The sequence below is a fragment of the Dreissena polymorpha genome, chromosome 12 (genome assembly GCF_020536995.1).
Source record: "Dreissena polymorpha isolate Duluth1 chromosome 12, UMN_Dpol_1.0, whole genome shotgun sequence".
Taxonomy (NCBI): Eukaryota; Metazoa; Mollusca; class Bivalvia; order Myida; family Dreissenidae; genus Dreissena; species Dreissena polymorpha.
Window position 1 is genome coordinate 68,048,999 of NC_068366.1, and position 15,446 is coordinate 68,064,444.

General features: G+C 34.1%; 1 protein-coding gene and 1 long non-coding RNA gene across 2 annotated transcripts; one reads left to right on the plus strand and one right to left on the minus strand.

Annotated features, from left to right (window-relative positions):
- The first annotated feature begins 1,297 nt into the window (after window positions 1–1,297).
- LOC127854280 (uncharacterized) lies at window positions 1,298–12,902 on the plus strand. The gene is made up of 3 exons (XM_052389348.1): window positions 1,298–1,419; window positions 4,598–4,792; window positions 7,984–12,902. The coding sequence occupies exons 2-3, from the start codon at window positions 4,619–4,621 to the stop codon at window positions 9,502–9,504; spliced, it is 1,695 nt and encodes a 564-aa protein (XP_052245308.1). The 5' UTR covers window positions 1,298–1,419; window positions 4,598–4,618; the 3' UTR covers window positions 9,505–12,902.
- Window positions 12,825–14,226, minus strand: LOC127854281 (uncharacterized). The gene is made up of 2 exons (XR_008037010.1): window positions 13,972–14,226; window positions 12,825–13,188 (listed from the first exon to the last, which is right to left on the minus strand). It is a non-coding gene; the product is annotated as an uncharacterized LOC127854281 (long non-coding RNA).
- Window positions 14,227–15,446: the final 1,220 nt, after the last annotated feature.

The following is a 15,446-nucleotide window of genomic DNA, read 5'->3' on the forward strand; positions in this document are numbered from 1 at the left end:
AACTCTTTGAAAAATGCTGAAATCTGTGAATAAGTCCCTATAAAAGACTGAGCCCATTTGGAAAAAAAATGTCAAAGGCACTGCATACATTTCAGATGTATTACTTTCTAAAGAGTAAGCGTTTACAGCAAGGTAGATATTATCGAGTAATATAAATTTCCTCTTTTAAACAACTTTAACAATTTTAACATTTTTTTTCAATATTTTTCCAACAAGTATCAACGACTTTAAGTCTAAACTCAAGATCCTGGTCCATGGTAAGACATATACTCTTATTTAGATTTTTTTTCTGTTTTGGACATTGACGTGTTCGAATGTGTTCTATAACAGTGTGTGATGTTAACCCAATTCTTAACAAGAATGGAAAAGGCCACTCCAAAAACCTTATTCACAGTTTTGATTCATGAACACACGAGGTTACTGTATCGGTGATTTGGGCCGAGTTATTGCCCTTTTTTAACTGAGACTAAAAGCTTTGAATCAAATTTCTCAAAACATTTTAGCGTGATTTGTATGCAAGTTAAACTTCACCACAAAGTGATTGGTACGCAAGTTAACAAACTTCACCACAAGGTGATTGGTATGCAATTTAACAAACTTCACCACAAAGTGATTGGTACGCAAGTTAACAAACTTCACCACAAGGTGATTGGTATGCAAGTTAACAAACTTCACCACAAAGTGATTGGTATGCAAGTTAACAAACTTCACCACAAGGTGATTGGTATGCAAGTTAACAAACTTCACCACAAAGTGATTGGTATGCACGTTAACAAACTTCACCACAAAGTGATTGGTATGCAAGTTAACAAACTTCACCACAAAAAGATAACTCCATCCAATAAAAGAGTCTGACGACTATCAAATAAGAGAAAATTGAACGCCCAGAACCCATGTCTGTGTTCTTGTATAGTTTCAGCTTTAAGTTCATTTAAATGTTTATGGGTTTTAGTCGTATTATGTCACAGTAGCGATGTGAAATTCATTTGTCATTCTCTCTAAATAGAATGTTACATTTTTGTTGTTGACATGAAATCGAATTATTCCTTCCAGCCATCACATTGTTTGTATGGTCTTAAAAGTAAGGTCACATAAATAGCTGGTACAAGAGTTTTGTTTCTGTGATAGACCAACCACATACACGCGTTCTTATCGTGTAGGCCTATTCACTACAAAGAGCCTTTAAGTCTTCTCCCGGGTAAAATACAAGTCGTGGTCTCAAAAGGTCTTAATGAAATCCCCTTGATTAATTACTGTCAGACAATCTCAAACGATTTAACATTCGCTAACCGTCGCACAGATCTCAGAGTTTGTTAGCAGACCGATTGGACTTTTGTCATCGAGATAAAATCAGTTTTAACCTCTGTGATCGTGGTTGTGTGTGAATTTTCGGGAGTTTAAAATGAGTTTGTATGAAAAGTATGTTATAATTTATGTTGGTTTTATTGGTATTCTTTGCGGGGAATATGACATTTAATTTTTATCGATTTTAAAGAGAGTATTAATTTATTACTTGCATTGACTTCGCGATCTTTTTGTTGAAGACGACGTATTTGTATAATGATGTTAATGATTATTCGGTTGATTTACTGTAATAGATTGACGTGTGTGTGTGTGCGACTGTGCGAGCGAGCGTGTGTTTAAATATAATTTGATACGTCTATTTATTTAATGATCTCGGCAAATTTATACACCTATAGGGAATGTTGACTACTGTTTTAGCTATGAAAACTCAGTGCTTGAATCGCTATATACAATAATAACATTAATATTCAGGAAGGAAATAGTATACATTTCTTCATGATAAAAAAATATACAATTTTTATACATTAAAATTAAGGACCACAATGGAAATAAGAGATTAAGTTTTCTTTTTTGTGTAATCCTTGGTATAATGTTATTGGCATGGTTTCATTTCTCATACATGGTTTTGTTTTACTATTTTATCATGTATGTAGATATGTTTTTTTCATGTTGAATCATAATACTGAAATAAATCTATCCTTCTATACATATATACATGGGCAGCACCACTGGGTTATGTATTTCAATAATTATGCCATCGACTTGATATAAAGAAATATTAATTTATTAGTGAAAAGAAAATATAATTTAAACAAAAACCAATAAAAATGCATCTTTACGTTACCAATTAAAATACATATTCCTAATAGCAAACATATTTAGTGGTTAATAAATTCACGAAAATAGGTCCCGGAAGATGGACGTTTTCTTCTATTATTATCTTTAATGACTTGTAAATAACTAAAATTCTGTTGGACATTTGTGTGTAGTTTTGTTCAAAAACTTCATATACTTAAGATACAAACACTCATAAAACGGTGGAACGTACCTTCAAGTGAACTTTTTTGAAGTGCATTCAAATTTTAGTGGTCAATTATAAAATACGTCTCAAATACACACCGGTAGTCATAATCGAAATCCACTCATACAACAACTATTAGTTTATGCATCAACCTTACAAAATACAATTTATGTGTTGCGGAAATTACTTTGTTTCGAGTCTATTTATGAATCACGTGTCTGAACGCTTCTATTGCCGGAACGCTTTGAACTTATTCATAATAGAATATGTTTGTCAAAAGAACCCTTTTATTATCAGGCGAATAATCCGTTTCGTATAAGGTTGCAAAGAATGCATGATTTACTGCATTGAATGTAACGTATTATCAATTAACTGCGATTTTCTTCTTTAAAGTACCGTAGCTGTTTGACTAAACGTACATAAACCATAATTTGTTTTTTTTCAAAGTACGTAATTATTTTTGAAGCAGATGTTCCACCGTCAAATGCAGGCGTTGCTTCTTGTGTTTGAAATATATCAACAATACAGCCTATATTTTAAGTGTTATGTCCAGTTTATCTCACAAACTAAATCATCTTAATATGATCTTAAAGAGTTTAAAATTGTCGCAACATAAATTATAGCTTAAGTCATTGCAGTTAAGTCACACATACTCAAACTTGTATTCATATTTAACGTTACGTGCTTCCCTTTTATCGAAGTAATTTAGCCTGCTGCCGTATTCGCAAAGATCCACAAGTAATGTATCCTGGGACCGTATTCGCAAAGCTCATTACGTAATGTTGTGAAATGATTCCTATAAATGATTCCTATAACCGCTCGCAAAAACGGCGTTAATGGGTTGAAACATATGTTTTAGTGCTTAGCGAATTATATACATTAAATGATTTGTTTGAGTTTCTGAAGTTGTACAAATTTAAGGCGCACAGCAAGAGCTAGAAACTCTATTTTTTTTAGGTACCGCACCAAGCAAATATAATTTAACTAACACCTTACCACCGTTTGAAAACACTTTAATTACTTATTTCGAGCTTCTAATGCTTTTTTAACATAAGCCGCATGTTAAAATTTTAAAGCATTAACAACAACAACGTACACTTTTCGCGTGGGATTTATTTATTTAAATTATTAAGTAAAAAGTAAGTATTAAGTTGATCTGTACAAAAAGTAAAGTAATATGTAAAAAAAATAGCATGGCTCTGGGAAAACGGGCCTTCATGCATATGCGTAAATTGTCCGCACAGGCTACGAACCTTTCCGCTTTTATCATATTTTTATTTGAAGGAAGGCTTTTCTTAGCGAAAATTAAGTTTAGTATATATGGAACAAATGCCGCTACTGGTGTTCTAGTCTTAAGTCGGTTGATTACCGAATCTTTTTAAAACTCCGCAAATATTTTAAAAATCTCCCAACAAAAGAATTTGATCTGTGAACTCATGCCGTAAAACGTGTTGATCCTAAGATTTTTGAGAATAACAATCATGGATGTTTTATTTGTTCAAATAAAACTAACTGGACCGAGGTTAGAATGCGAAGCGTGTATAGGGCTTTTTCTTGAGGATTAAAACGCGTGTTAAATGTCAAAAGAAAGCTCCAATATCCGATCAGGGATAGACAGCGAGAATATTAAGAACTTATGTTATCAAAACGTTCCGACATCGTCTTAATTTTTAGGTAAATAGCAATTAAAACTCAGCTGTTGCGAGTTGGACTGCAGTTGATTATTTCAATGTTTGTATAGCGATTTTGTTAGTTATATGTCACCGCTCCACTTGACAAAGTGAACTTCATTGCGGACAAATCCATTAAGCACGCTGCCTCAATTTAGTTGGCAGGTTTTAAACTACGACACAATAATGTTTTAATTTTTAGTGGAACTTTATGTGCAGGTTTGTTTATTTAAATTGTTACGAATTCTTATTTTATGAACATTATCATTTTGATTAAATTAAAACTATTCCTCTTCTTCTTTACTTTCTAATTCTTCGCCTTTTCATAAAAAAAATAAATAAATCTCATCATAATCGTTATCATGGTAATTTTTTTATTATTATTTTAAAATCAGAGGCGAAGTGGTTGTTATAATTATGATTAGCGTATTGTTTAACTGGTGAAGACGACGAAAAGGGGTGATTATGATATGGAGGGGGGAGGGGGAGAATGATGATGATGATGATGCTTCACCTTAGAGCGGCAATGCAAACGCAAGAAAGGCCAAAAAAATACAATTTGTTTATATTTCTTAAGAAAGCCCACTCCTGCTCTTTTCAGTTTCACTAGCAGGCGGGGAAAATGCCGGCGCTAATGAGCACAGATAAGTTCATAAAGGCTGAGCGGAAGAACCGGCTGGAGGTGCACCGGCTGGGACTCCAGTGCCGCCACTATGACAAGGAGACCGTACGCTTCAATTACGATATCGAACGAGAAAAGCGGCACATCACCAAAGCGTTCAAAGGTGTTATTAAGGTACGTATTTAGAGGCGAGTTTATTTGAGTCGCGTTCTGAGAAAACTGGGCATAATTCATGTGCGTAAAGTGTCGTCCCAGATTAGCCTGTGCAGTCCGCAGAGGCTTATCAGGGACGACACTTTCCGCCTAAATTGGATTTTTGCTAAGAAGAGACTTCATTTAAACGGAAAATGTCATAAAAGCGGAAAGTGTCGTCACTGATTAGCCTGTGCGGACTGCACAGGCTAATCTGGGACGTCACTTTACGCACATGTATAAAGCCCAGTTTTCTCAAAACACGACTCATTTTGTTGTATGTTAATGCTTGTTTTAGCTCACCTTGCACTGAACCCGGATACATCGATTGATGCCTTTGGTATCTAACTTTTGGTCATGAAAGGTCTACGGGGCCAAAACTGGCCATACTGAGGGACATGGTTGATTAAGACTAAAAGACGTATAAAAAATAACGAAATACAACAACCAATCATTTATCAGATGAGCACTTTTGGATATCTTGGCCTTTTTGTCAGAAACAAGCTTTTGTAATAAATTAAAGTAAATCACCCAAAGAAAACTCGAACTGTTAAGTGAAAACAAGTTGTTTGTTTCCAATATCTTCGATCAGCCAAAGTCTAGCGCCATCAATCTTCTTTTTCAAACGTTTAAAATACTAATAAGGATTTTTTTTAATGAACTTCGCATGATAAAAAAAGTTCAGAGTCTTAACCAAAAACTTGGATCGGTCGGGTTGGTGGAAGAAAGTTAAACGACTCAGCGATTTTTTCGAAGTCAAACAATAATTAAAATGAATATTAAAAACATCGAATGAACAATCAATCTTTCCTTTCGATTATTGATTGGCGTCGCTCTGGAGAGCGGCGACTAGTATGTAATGCATTTTTTTCGCTTATGGGAGGAGGAGTTATTTTACAGATCAATGTATATATTTTTGTTTTAAGAATATCTTGCATAGTGGTGATTTTTTGTGTAAATTAGTGTAAATAAGTACTGCATTTGTGCCTATTACATTTATTACAACATGTATTGCCAATAATGCAAAGCTAATTGTTTTAATTAATAACTGATCCACAACTGATCACAGGGGAAAGATCACAGGGACTGGGTAAATACGCGAAACTTTCTGGTTTTGTATAAAAACAAAACATCATCAAAATATATTTATTTTGTGGATTTTCTAATTTGCTTATTTAGTGGAGAATCAATGTTATACGATATTTGACGACCTATCGCGCAAGCAAGTTTATTGGAACGCGTAGTGGTACGAAAACGTACAATGTATTAGTTTATTAATATACATATAATAAAGATCGCTTACACAACTTCACCAAATAGCAGTACATAAATGATGTCAGCCGGAATTGCTCAGTTGGGAGAGCGTTAGACTGAAGTTGTTTACGCAACAATCATCTAATCATATTTATGGTTGTCTATCTTAGGCCCTAAGTACTTTCCCTACCACATATAGAGCGCGAAGCGCGACACGTATTTTTGATTGTAACAATGAGTTGCGATAAAGGAAGCAGCCGCTTATCAAGGAGGAGCTGTGTCCCAGCAACCCGTTTCCCTAGAGTCAAGCACTCCTCGGAGTTTTTTTAAAGAACCACATATAGAGCGCGAAGCGCGACACGTAATACTATCCAGGTGGCATGGGCCTTTAAGCATTATCCGACCATTACGTCAATAGTTATCTTCCTTAGAATTTGAGAAATTTTGAAATCGTTGTTCGAAGTCCAAAATTTTCATCCGATTGTTCCCAAACTTGCACAGTTTTTTTATCAATGAGGACCCAACCCAAACTCTATATGAGCAATATCGGACCATAAGTCCAGAATAATGTCTCTTTGAATTTAAAAATAAAAGTGAAAAACTGCTTGGTTAGGTGATTATGTCAACATTTTTCATCAGATTCTTTCCAAACTTACAGTGTCTTCATATCAATGAGCATTTTTTACCTCATTTAAAATGAGAAACACCGGGACAATAAGTGCAGATTTTTTTTCTATTAAATTTGACAAAATAAACAATTTCCACTTGTTTAAAAGATTTCACAACTTTCGTCTGAATCTTTCCAAACTTGTTAAGTGTTTTATATCAGTATTACTCGAACCCTATTGAAAATGATTAATATCGGAGCAATAAATCTATTATGATCTTTTACTGAATTTCAAAGTATTGTGAAATGCAGCTTCTTTATGCAATTTACAGTTTTCATTCATTTTTTTTTAAACTTTTACAGTGTTTTCATATCAATGAGTACTCAAGCCCTATCGTAAATGAGAAACGTAAGAATAAGTTCAGATTCATCTCCCCTTGAAGTTGAGAAAAATATGAAATTACGCTTACAAGATGAAGCAGATTTTTTAAAACCTACACAGTTCTGTTCCATTAATGAAAACTGCACACGGATGCCAGTAAAAAAGGAAACCAATGTAAATAAAATAACTATGAAATATTTGGGGGTTACAACACAAAATCATAGATAATGGTTATTTGGGGGTTATAACACAAAGTCATAAATAATGGTTATTTGGGGGTTATAACACAAACTTATAGATAATGGTTATATCAGTATCTTTTTCTATTTGTTTAAAATAATCGGCCAATATATTAATATTTACAGTAGAAAAAAAATCGTTTCACGTAACTTCATTGAGTACCTTTTACACTGAAATTCCCGACGCCCTTTGATGCTTTGCATCAATACTTATCTTGTGCATCGCTTAATTACGTAAAGCATTAATCAACGGTCGTCTATGTAAGTATTCATGCAGGCAATACAGTCAAAAAGATTTTTGCATTGAGCAAAATGATTCCACATTTCTGCATGTTATGTTAAACCCACAATTTTCGCAAATTCCGATTTTTTATTAGGAATTCCATGTAATATATGTAAAACTTTGCAACATTCGGTATATTCCCGTTTAGACCTCCTGTGCGACCGAATTCCGATTATATATATATATATATATATATATATATATATATATATATATATATATATATATATATATATATATATATATATATATATATATATATATATATACATTGTATATATATATATATATATATATATATATATATATATATATATATATATATATATATATATATATATACAATGTTCCAGTATTATTTTATATCGTGTTAATATATGTTGTAAGATTGCATAATCTCCCTTTAAGACTTCCGGAGCAAGCGACCTTGGCATCCCGCCGCGCAACGAGAAGGACACGGATTACGAGAAATGTCCTTCCTACAAACAGGGACTCAAGCTGAGCAACAAGCGTCTGCTGCAGTGGAGGGAGTGCGAAAAACAGCTGCTCAAGTTCATAGAAAACCACGAGAAAGAGCGAGAGAAGCGAAACCGGAAGTTGGTGTTGCGCAAGCGCGAGACCGAGTATGACGTCCTACCTCCAAAGCGTGTAGACGAACTCGAAGATGATGTGTTTGTTGATAACGACTTAGACAGCTTAGTTACAAGTGATAAAACATCAATAAGTGAGATTATCGGTGTCCGTGAAGATTCCGCAAATGTGAATGATGTTTTTGATATTAAACAGTGGGAAAAAGACGTCATTGAAAGTTACAAAACGTCTGTCTGCAAGCACGCTTCCAGTAGTAAACCTGTCCACTCTACGCACACTTTAAGATCACAATCCTCACCGGCGTTTACGAATGGAAAAGGTCAATTTAACAATTCGGAGAAGAAAGTAAGACCACACACTGCGCATGAAAGGTCAAGGCCATCTTCAGGCGGCTGGTCCCTACCGTCTCGACCTGTGTCAGCTAAAGTTCAAATTGCAAACGAAACAAAATTCCTAATCACAAAAGAAAGTACGTACATCAAAACGGGTCGCAGTTTTGAGAAGCTTTTTGACAACCGTCCTGTGGACAAACCGGTGATTGTGAATAACTATCTCAATACTTTAACCCCGTTCCCGCATGTTTCTGCTGAGAAGGAGCCCAGCATTGCGTCCATGAGCACGCTGTGTCCGGTACAAGAGGGCGACGAGGATGACGAAACTGACGAAGCTACCCAAACGAACAATAACCAAGCCAGAAGTATTGACAGTAATGGCGTCCCTGAGCCTTTTGACGATTCTCGCGAACAACCGCAGCTAACCTCACATCAAGAAAGCTTGGAAACATCACTGAAGCTAAAATTCCAGAAGCGTCTGAAACACAAATTATTGCGAACGCGCTCGGCTAATGCTAGTCTCCAAACTCAAAACCAACGCATGCATTTTAAGCAATCAAACTCGGATCTCAGTTCGTACGCAGACGGCAGTCGTCGATCTAGACACAACTCGGACACCTCAAGTATGATAAGTATTCCGAGGTCAAGGACGGGTTCAATCGTCTCCAATCACCGACCGAGCATCTCGCTCGGGATTCCCGCGGACATCGAAGAGATATCGCGAGATCAGGACAAGCTCGCGAGCGGCATCACAGCGGAGAAGCCACTCGCCTCGAATAAACTTGTGTCCATATCGAAAGTTGTGCGCGCAGCAATGACCTTTTCTCGGGTTGCTAGGAAACGCGCGTTGTTGAAAATGCAGGAGGAAAACTCGTCTGACAGTCACGAGATTGTGAGACAAGAGCGGATAAGAAAACTTCAGTCGAGACAGAGTGTGCTAAATATCATTGCTAGTCAGTGGAGTCTTGACAACAAACCGGACGTGAAAATCGAACAAGTGGAATAAGCTGTGTTTTCCGCTTATTGTTTGTTTTTGCTTTATTTATATAATGCTCAATTAGAATCCTGTTTATTTATAATGTATTAATCACACATTTTCCAACTATTTCTCAAAAATGTGAATCGCTGTACAGTGGTTGGATATCATTCATAGATAAACATGTGTTACCACACTTAGAAAACATAGATCATTATCGTCACCAATATTTAAACTTTTTTTTCCGTTTTGTTCAATTCTGTATAATGTCAATATTAATTAATTGGTAATCACACTCATCGTAGAAACGTCTTAGATAATGGAGTAAAAAGAATATAAATAAAGCAGAACAAAATCACATTAAAGGTGTTTAAGATATCGCTTGTAAATGTTTAAAATGTTAAAGAGACGTGTATTATCTTTTAATATTGAAAGTGAACTCACATTCATCGATCATTCAGAATTATTATTGAAACGTTGTCTCGTGAGTGATACATTTCAAATGAATCGCTTTGTGAGCTAAAACAGAGTAGTTTGTTTATTATATTGCAATTCGAGTCAAATTTTATTATAATTATATTAACATAAATATGCAAACGCAAATTAATCCAAATATATCGTTATTTGTTAATATTATTATTATATTAAGCACACTTTCCAAAATACGTTTTCTTGGATTTACTTGTTCCAAACATGTTTCAAATGAATCGTCTCCATGACAAACATTGTTAACGCATTCGACCACGGAGTGGGGGGTCGAAGAATCGAATCTCGCACAGGTCTTTATCTGGTATGTTCTTTTACCTCGACGTTTGTTTTCCTATTATCAAAATGTACATAGTGCATTACCGGTACTTGCGGTCAACAGTAAGATATAGAGAATAAACATTTCGGGTACTGAACTGCGTTTTGCACCCTTACATATTTTGTCACAACAAATATGTTAAACAATAAACATAAATGACTTCTTTTGATGTGACGATTTGTGTTATCATAAAAAAATCCTTCGTTTACAGTTTTCAAGCTAAATTACGTTCCTACGGATTATACTGGATTTCGCCCAGGCAGTAATAACCTTCGAGAAGTTAATTTCTTTACTCCTTTGTCGTTTTACCGATATTGAAAGAGTAGAAAAATAGCAATTACTTGTATTTATAATAGCTTACACCGGTAACAAAAGCACTTTGAACTTGTTAAAACGCAATTTATTTCTCGTTAACGAAATGTTTGACGCAGACACTGTTTTCAGTAAAGTAAATACTAAATTAACCAATTCAAACCGCAGTATTTGAGTAAGTGTGTAGTTGTTCGAAAGACAAGTTGATAAATGTAAACAGACGACAATTAGTCCGTTTTGGTGTAACGAAAAGTAAATAATGAAACAATGCGTATCATATTAAGGGCACTATGACACTTACAGAAGATAATTGCGATATTTCGGTCGGTTAATGTAAGTGTGCCAGTTGTATAATACATGTGAACTCCACAGAAAATAACTTACACCAACTGGAAATGGCTGTACTTACAACAAATGTTTGAGGTCGCCGTGGTGTACTGGATATGGTGTCCGCTTAGCGACTGGGAGGTCGTGGCTTCGATACCCACTGTGGGAGCGTTCTTTAGATCTCCCGCAAAGACACCAAATACGGGTAAACCATGGAAACGGACTCGAGAGCGTTTCAATAAGCCCGAGGCTTTCGATGCAATCGAGCTAATATAAATAGGTTTAAACTAAATATACAATTGTAATCTCGGCATTTATTATCTTTATTTGTCAGAATTTAAACCCCATTTAAGCCTTTTTGAGCTAAATATTCACGTACATGTATTCGTTCCAAATTTATTGAGGGAAAATGCATGATTTTGTGTAGCAGTTATTACATCACATTGAGTTCGTGCTTCGTAATAAGATTTCTTAGTTTATGTCATACAATCAAACATAATACTCAATAGTATGCCTCTATATAAAGTTTAATGAGCTTTTGTCCAGCATTGATCTTGAACGTTCCCACTAAACAATTACGTTTACGTTTGTACTAGAAGATGTCTGCATTTAAGTTTAAATGATTTTAAAGGGATCTTTTCACGTTTTGGTAAATTGACAAAATTAAAAACTATTAATTCAGATTCGCAAATTTTCGTCTTAGTTATGATATTTGTGAGGAAATAGTAATACTGAACATTTCCCATGCTCTTAAATATCCATTATATGAATCTTTTGACGATTTAAAAACATGAAAATTATAAAGCGTTGCAACGCGAAACGATTGTATAATTTGGAGAGTTTTGTTGTTGTCGTTTAATTTTGTGACACTACGAGGTTTGCTTATGTTAAGTATTAAATACAACGGTCATAGTATTAGCACGGATGGCGAGTGGTCTAAGCGATATGCTTTTTCTCCAGGGGTCAGTGGTTCATGTGTCATGTGAATATAATTGTAACAAAATTACAAAAAGTGTTATTGAACTTATGGTTGTGTGCTTTTTATCAGGAATGTGTAAACATATTAGACCGTATCGAGAGTTATTAAATAAGCATAAAGAGATAAAACAGCATTATTTAAACAAATAGACAAAAGGATCAATAACTTATTTTTTTGTAAAATCATGTATTCGTATCTAAATCCTATTGAGCTATCTTATATATCACGCATGGCAACTATTTTTTTTATAGTTTTACAGTTTATTTCATGTGTATTTTGTTCTTTTCAGGGAGATTAAAGTATTTTTGGAAGCACCTTCAAGAGACTTACTGATATCTTGATCAATGAAAAGTTGTCATTATATAGTTAATGTTCAAAAGTTTAAAAGACTGTTTATTTTGTTACCAGATGGTGCAAGTATTGCAGTGAAAGAAAACAATCATAGCAAACATTAAATACACATTTGACAATTCAACAAATTAAACAACATGTATTGTTTATTACTTGGTGCGGTGGTAACAATCTCTTGCAGCCACTTTCATGACCGGGTCGAATGAGTATTTTCATGAAACATCTTACTCTATTTTCACTTATTCAGATTTCATTTGAAATTGAGTTCATGAAGTATTAATACAATTAAATATGTTTGTTGGTATAATAAACCCCCAAAGCAAATACTTGTTTGCGATGATCATTTGTTACGTGTTAATTAGATCATTTATATGTTTGTATAGCAAGATTTGTTACTTTGCGAATACTGATGTACTTCTTCATGTACTTGGTGCTTTAATTTCTATTGTAACATGTGCATGCTGGTTATAAAGCAATGTTATTATTAATGAAGTGTTTATTTTGATATACTTACGATATTCATATGGAGATGATATTGGAAACTAAATTAACTTAATAGACCACAAACAATCATCATTGGATTTATATTGTTATTTGTTATGAAACAATTGTTTTATTAACATATATACTCAGATTTTATATTCATCTAATCAATTTCATTAATAACATAGATACAAAACACATAAATATACACAAATATCAAAACATACACTTTGTTTTGATTATTCCAAAATACATATTAAATGGTATGTTTGCATAGTTAGTTGAAATAGCTTTCCGTAAACATCACAGAATGAAGCTGGGTCCGTCTCTGTCACTGTGGTTTTGATAATTAACTTGCCGCATAACACCTTCCGTGTGGTTTGATGGTGTTCATCTAATTCTAACACAGCTTCGCGCCTTAAAGCGTTACAAATCCTTCGACTAATCCTTGTCAAGTCTGAAAAACAACAGAAGTAAAACCCATTTTAAAGCAAGTGCTTTTACTTTCTTTGTCATTCATTTATAAAAAAGGACCGAATTTAATAATCAGGCAGAAATATCAATCATGATATTTATTTAAAGACAATAAGTAAAAAAAAAGAGAAAATATTATAGTTCAACATAACGTGTTTGTTAAAAAAGACCATTGGTTGGATAACAATTACGCAGTGTATTTTATTTAAAATTTATGTTCAATTAAACATAAATTGTTTAAACAGTACACAATTACTTCAGTATTACATCATGTAACATTTGGTTAATTTGATATGTTTTCAGTACAGACTGAAGTATATGTTTTAGATTCTTACAAAACTGTGTTCAGATTAAATGCAGAACTGACGGGAAAATTCTTGCATACCACACATAGCATTTCAAAAATGTGTCCCACACAAAGCATTATTGCATTTTTATATACAGACTCCGACTCAGATGTATATGCGCAAACATACAATATATGAAGCTTCTCTATGAAGAATTACAATGTCCGCCATATTTTTTAAACCTTCAACAATATTATAATGAACGTCTGTGTTGATTGAATAACAAATATACCACACATAGCATTTCACTTTGAAACTGACTTTGTGTGTTTTCAAACACGCGGTTGCAATTTTTGGAAAAAATACTTAATTAATTTTGCGCAAACTGAACACAGTTGTGTATTTTGACAATGACCGGGCTCTCGTCTTTGTTTTTTTTAAATGGTTTTGAATTAATGAAGAAATTATCAGAAACGTACCTGAAGCGATGGTTTGTTGACATCCGATTGTCCCACACATAGCCGAAAAAGTCACGTGGTACAGGCACCTTGGTTTTAGATCCAGTGTTTACATTTATCAATATGAAGCATCTAATGACAAACTTCAATACATGCCAAAATCTGTGAAAAAGCCCCTTGAAGAGATCATACGAGATATTTTTAAACAATAATACTGATTTTGAATTTAAATTTTCACTATCTATATTTTACACGAGTTATATGTTCACTAGTTTCATCAATGGCCGCTATTGATAAACAACTCTATGTCAAACAAATTTAACAACATTATATGAAACAGAGCTGCTATTCAGAAAACATTGCAATGACTTTCCCAATATTAAAAACTTGACCTCGTCCATAATGCGATTACACTTTAATAGGATATATAATAAATAAACTCTGACTTTTTACAAAATTTTATTTTGAGATTAATCTGCGGACCTTTGTAGTCGAAATTCCGGAGTGATTTGTCAGTGAATATAGTATTAATTATGTTTAAATGCGATTACATTCGGTTTACTAACTGGTAGCTTAGTGTGTGCATTAAAGGGACCTTTTCACAGATTTTGGCATGCATTGAACATTGTCATTTAATGCTTAAAATGGATAAATATAAACAGCGAAACTCAATATCTCCAGTAAAAATTAAAAATTAAATAAAAGAAAGAAAAAAAATCATATGGGCTCGGATCACTGACTCTTGGAGTAAAAATCTAGCACATATACCACTCGGCCACCCGTCCTCATACAGTGAGACGAGTGAGTGTTGTATTTATACTTTATATAAGCAATCCTCGTAGTGTCACATATTATAGCGATAACAACAGAACTCTACAAATTATTCAATCGTTTTGCATTTGTAACGCTTTATCATTTTCAGGGTTTTAAAATCGTTCAGTATTACTGTTTCCTTGCACATATCATAAGTACGATTTTTTTTATTTGGTCAATTTATCACAACGTGAAAAAGTCCCTTTCAACGTTTGCACTGACCAAATGCAAACCAGAATACACAAAGATTTACTTATACTATTCCTAACCATATAACATACTTTTTAATGTGTTGTGGTAACCGTGTCGTCACAGATATCAATGGATCATAATTGTCTTATTTTAAACGGTAAATTTAGTCGTCATTTTAACTCCCGCAAAATCATTGAAAGGGCATACCTAAGGCACCACCAACAATTCAGGGAAAACAAATGACCGGAGGCTGTGAGTCTGCACCAGATGTGCTGCAAAGTGGAGGCCTTACCAAAGACCATCCGGTTTATCGTTGCATCTGTACTCCAGTGGTTAAGTCTACATGTCGCTTTCAATTAAAAAGGCAATGCAGGCAGTCAGTTACAATGTGTGAATAAGCGAGTGCAACTGAAAGATTTTATTTAAGAATTTTTCTTGTAAAGACTTAGATTTATATATCTATCTGAGTCACCGTTTTCGCTTAACGCTGC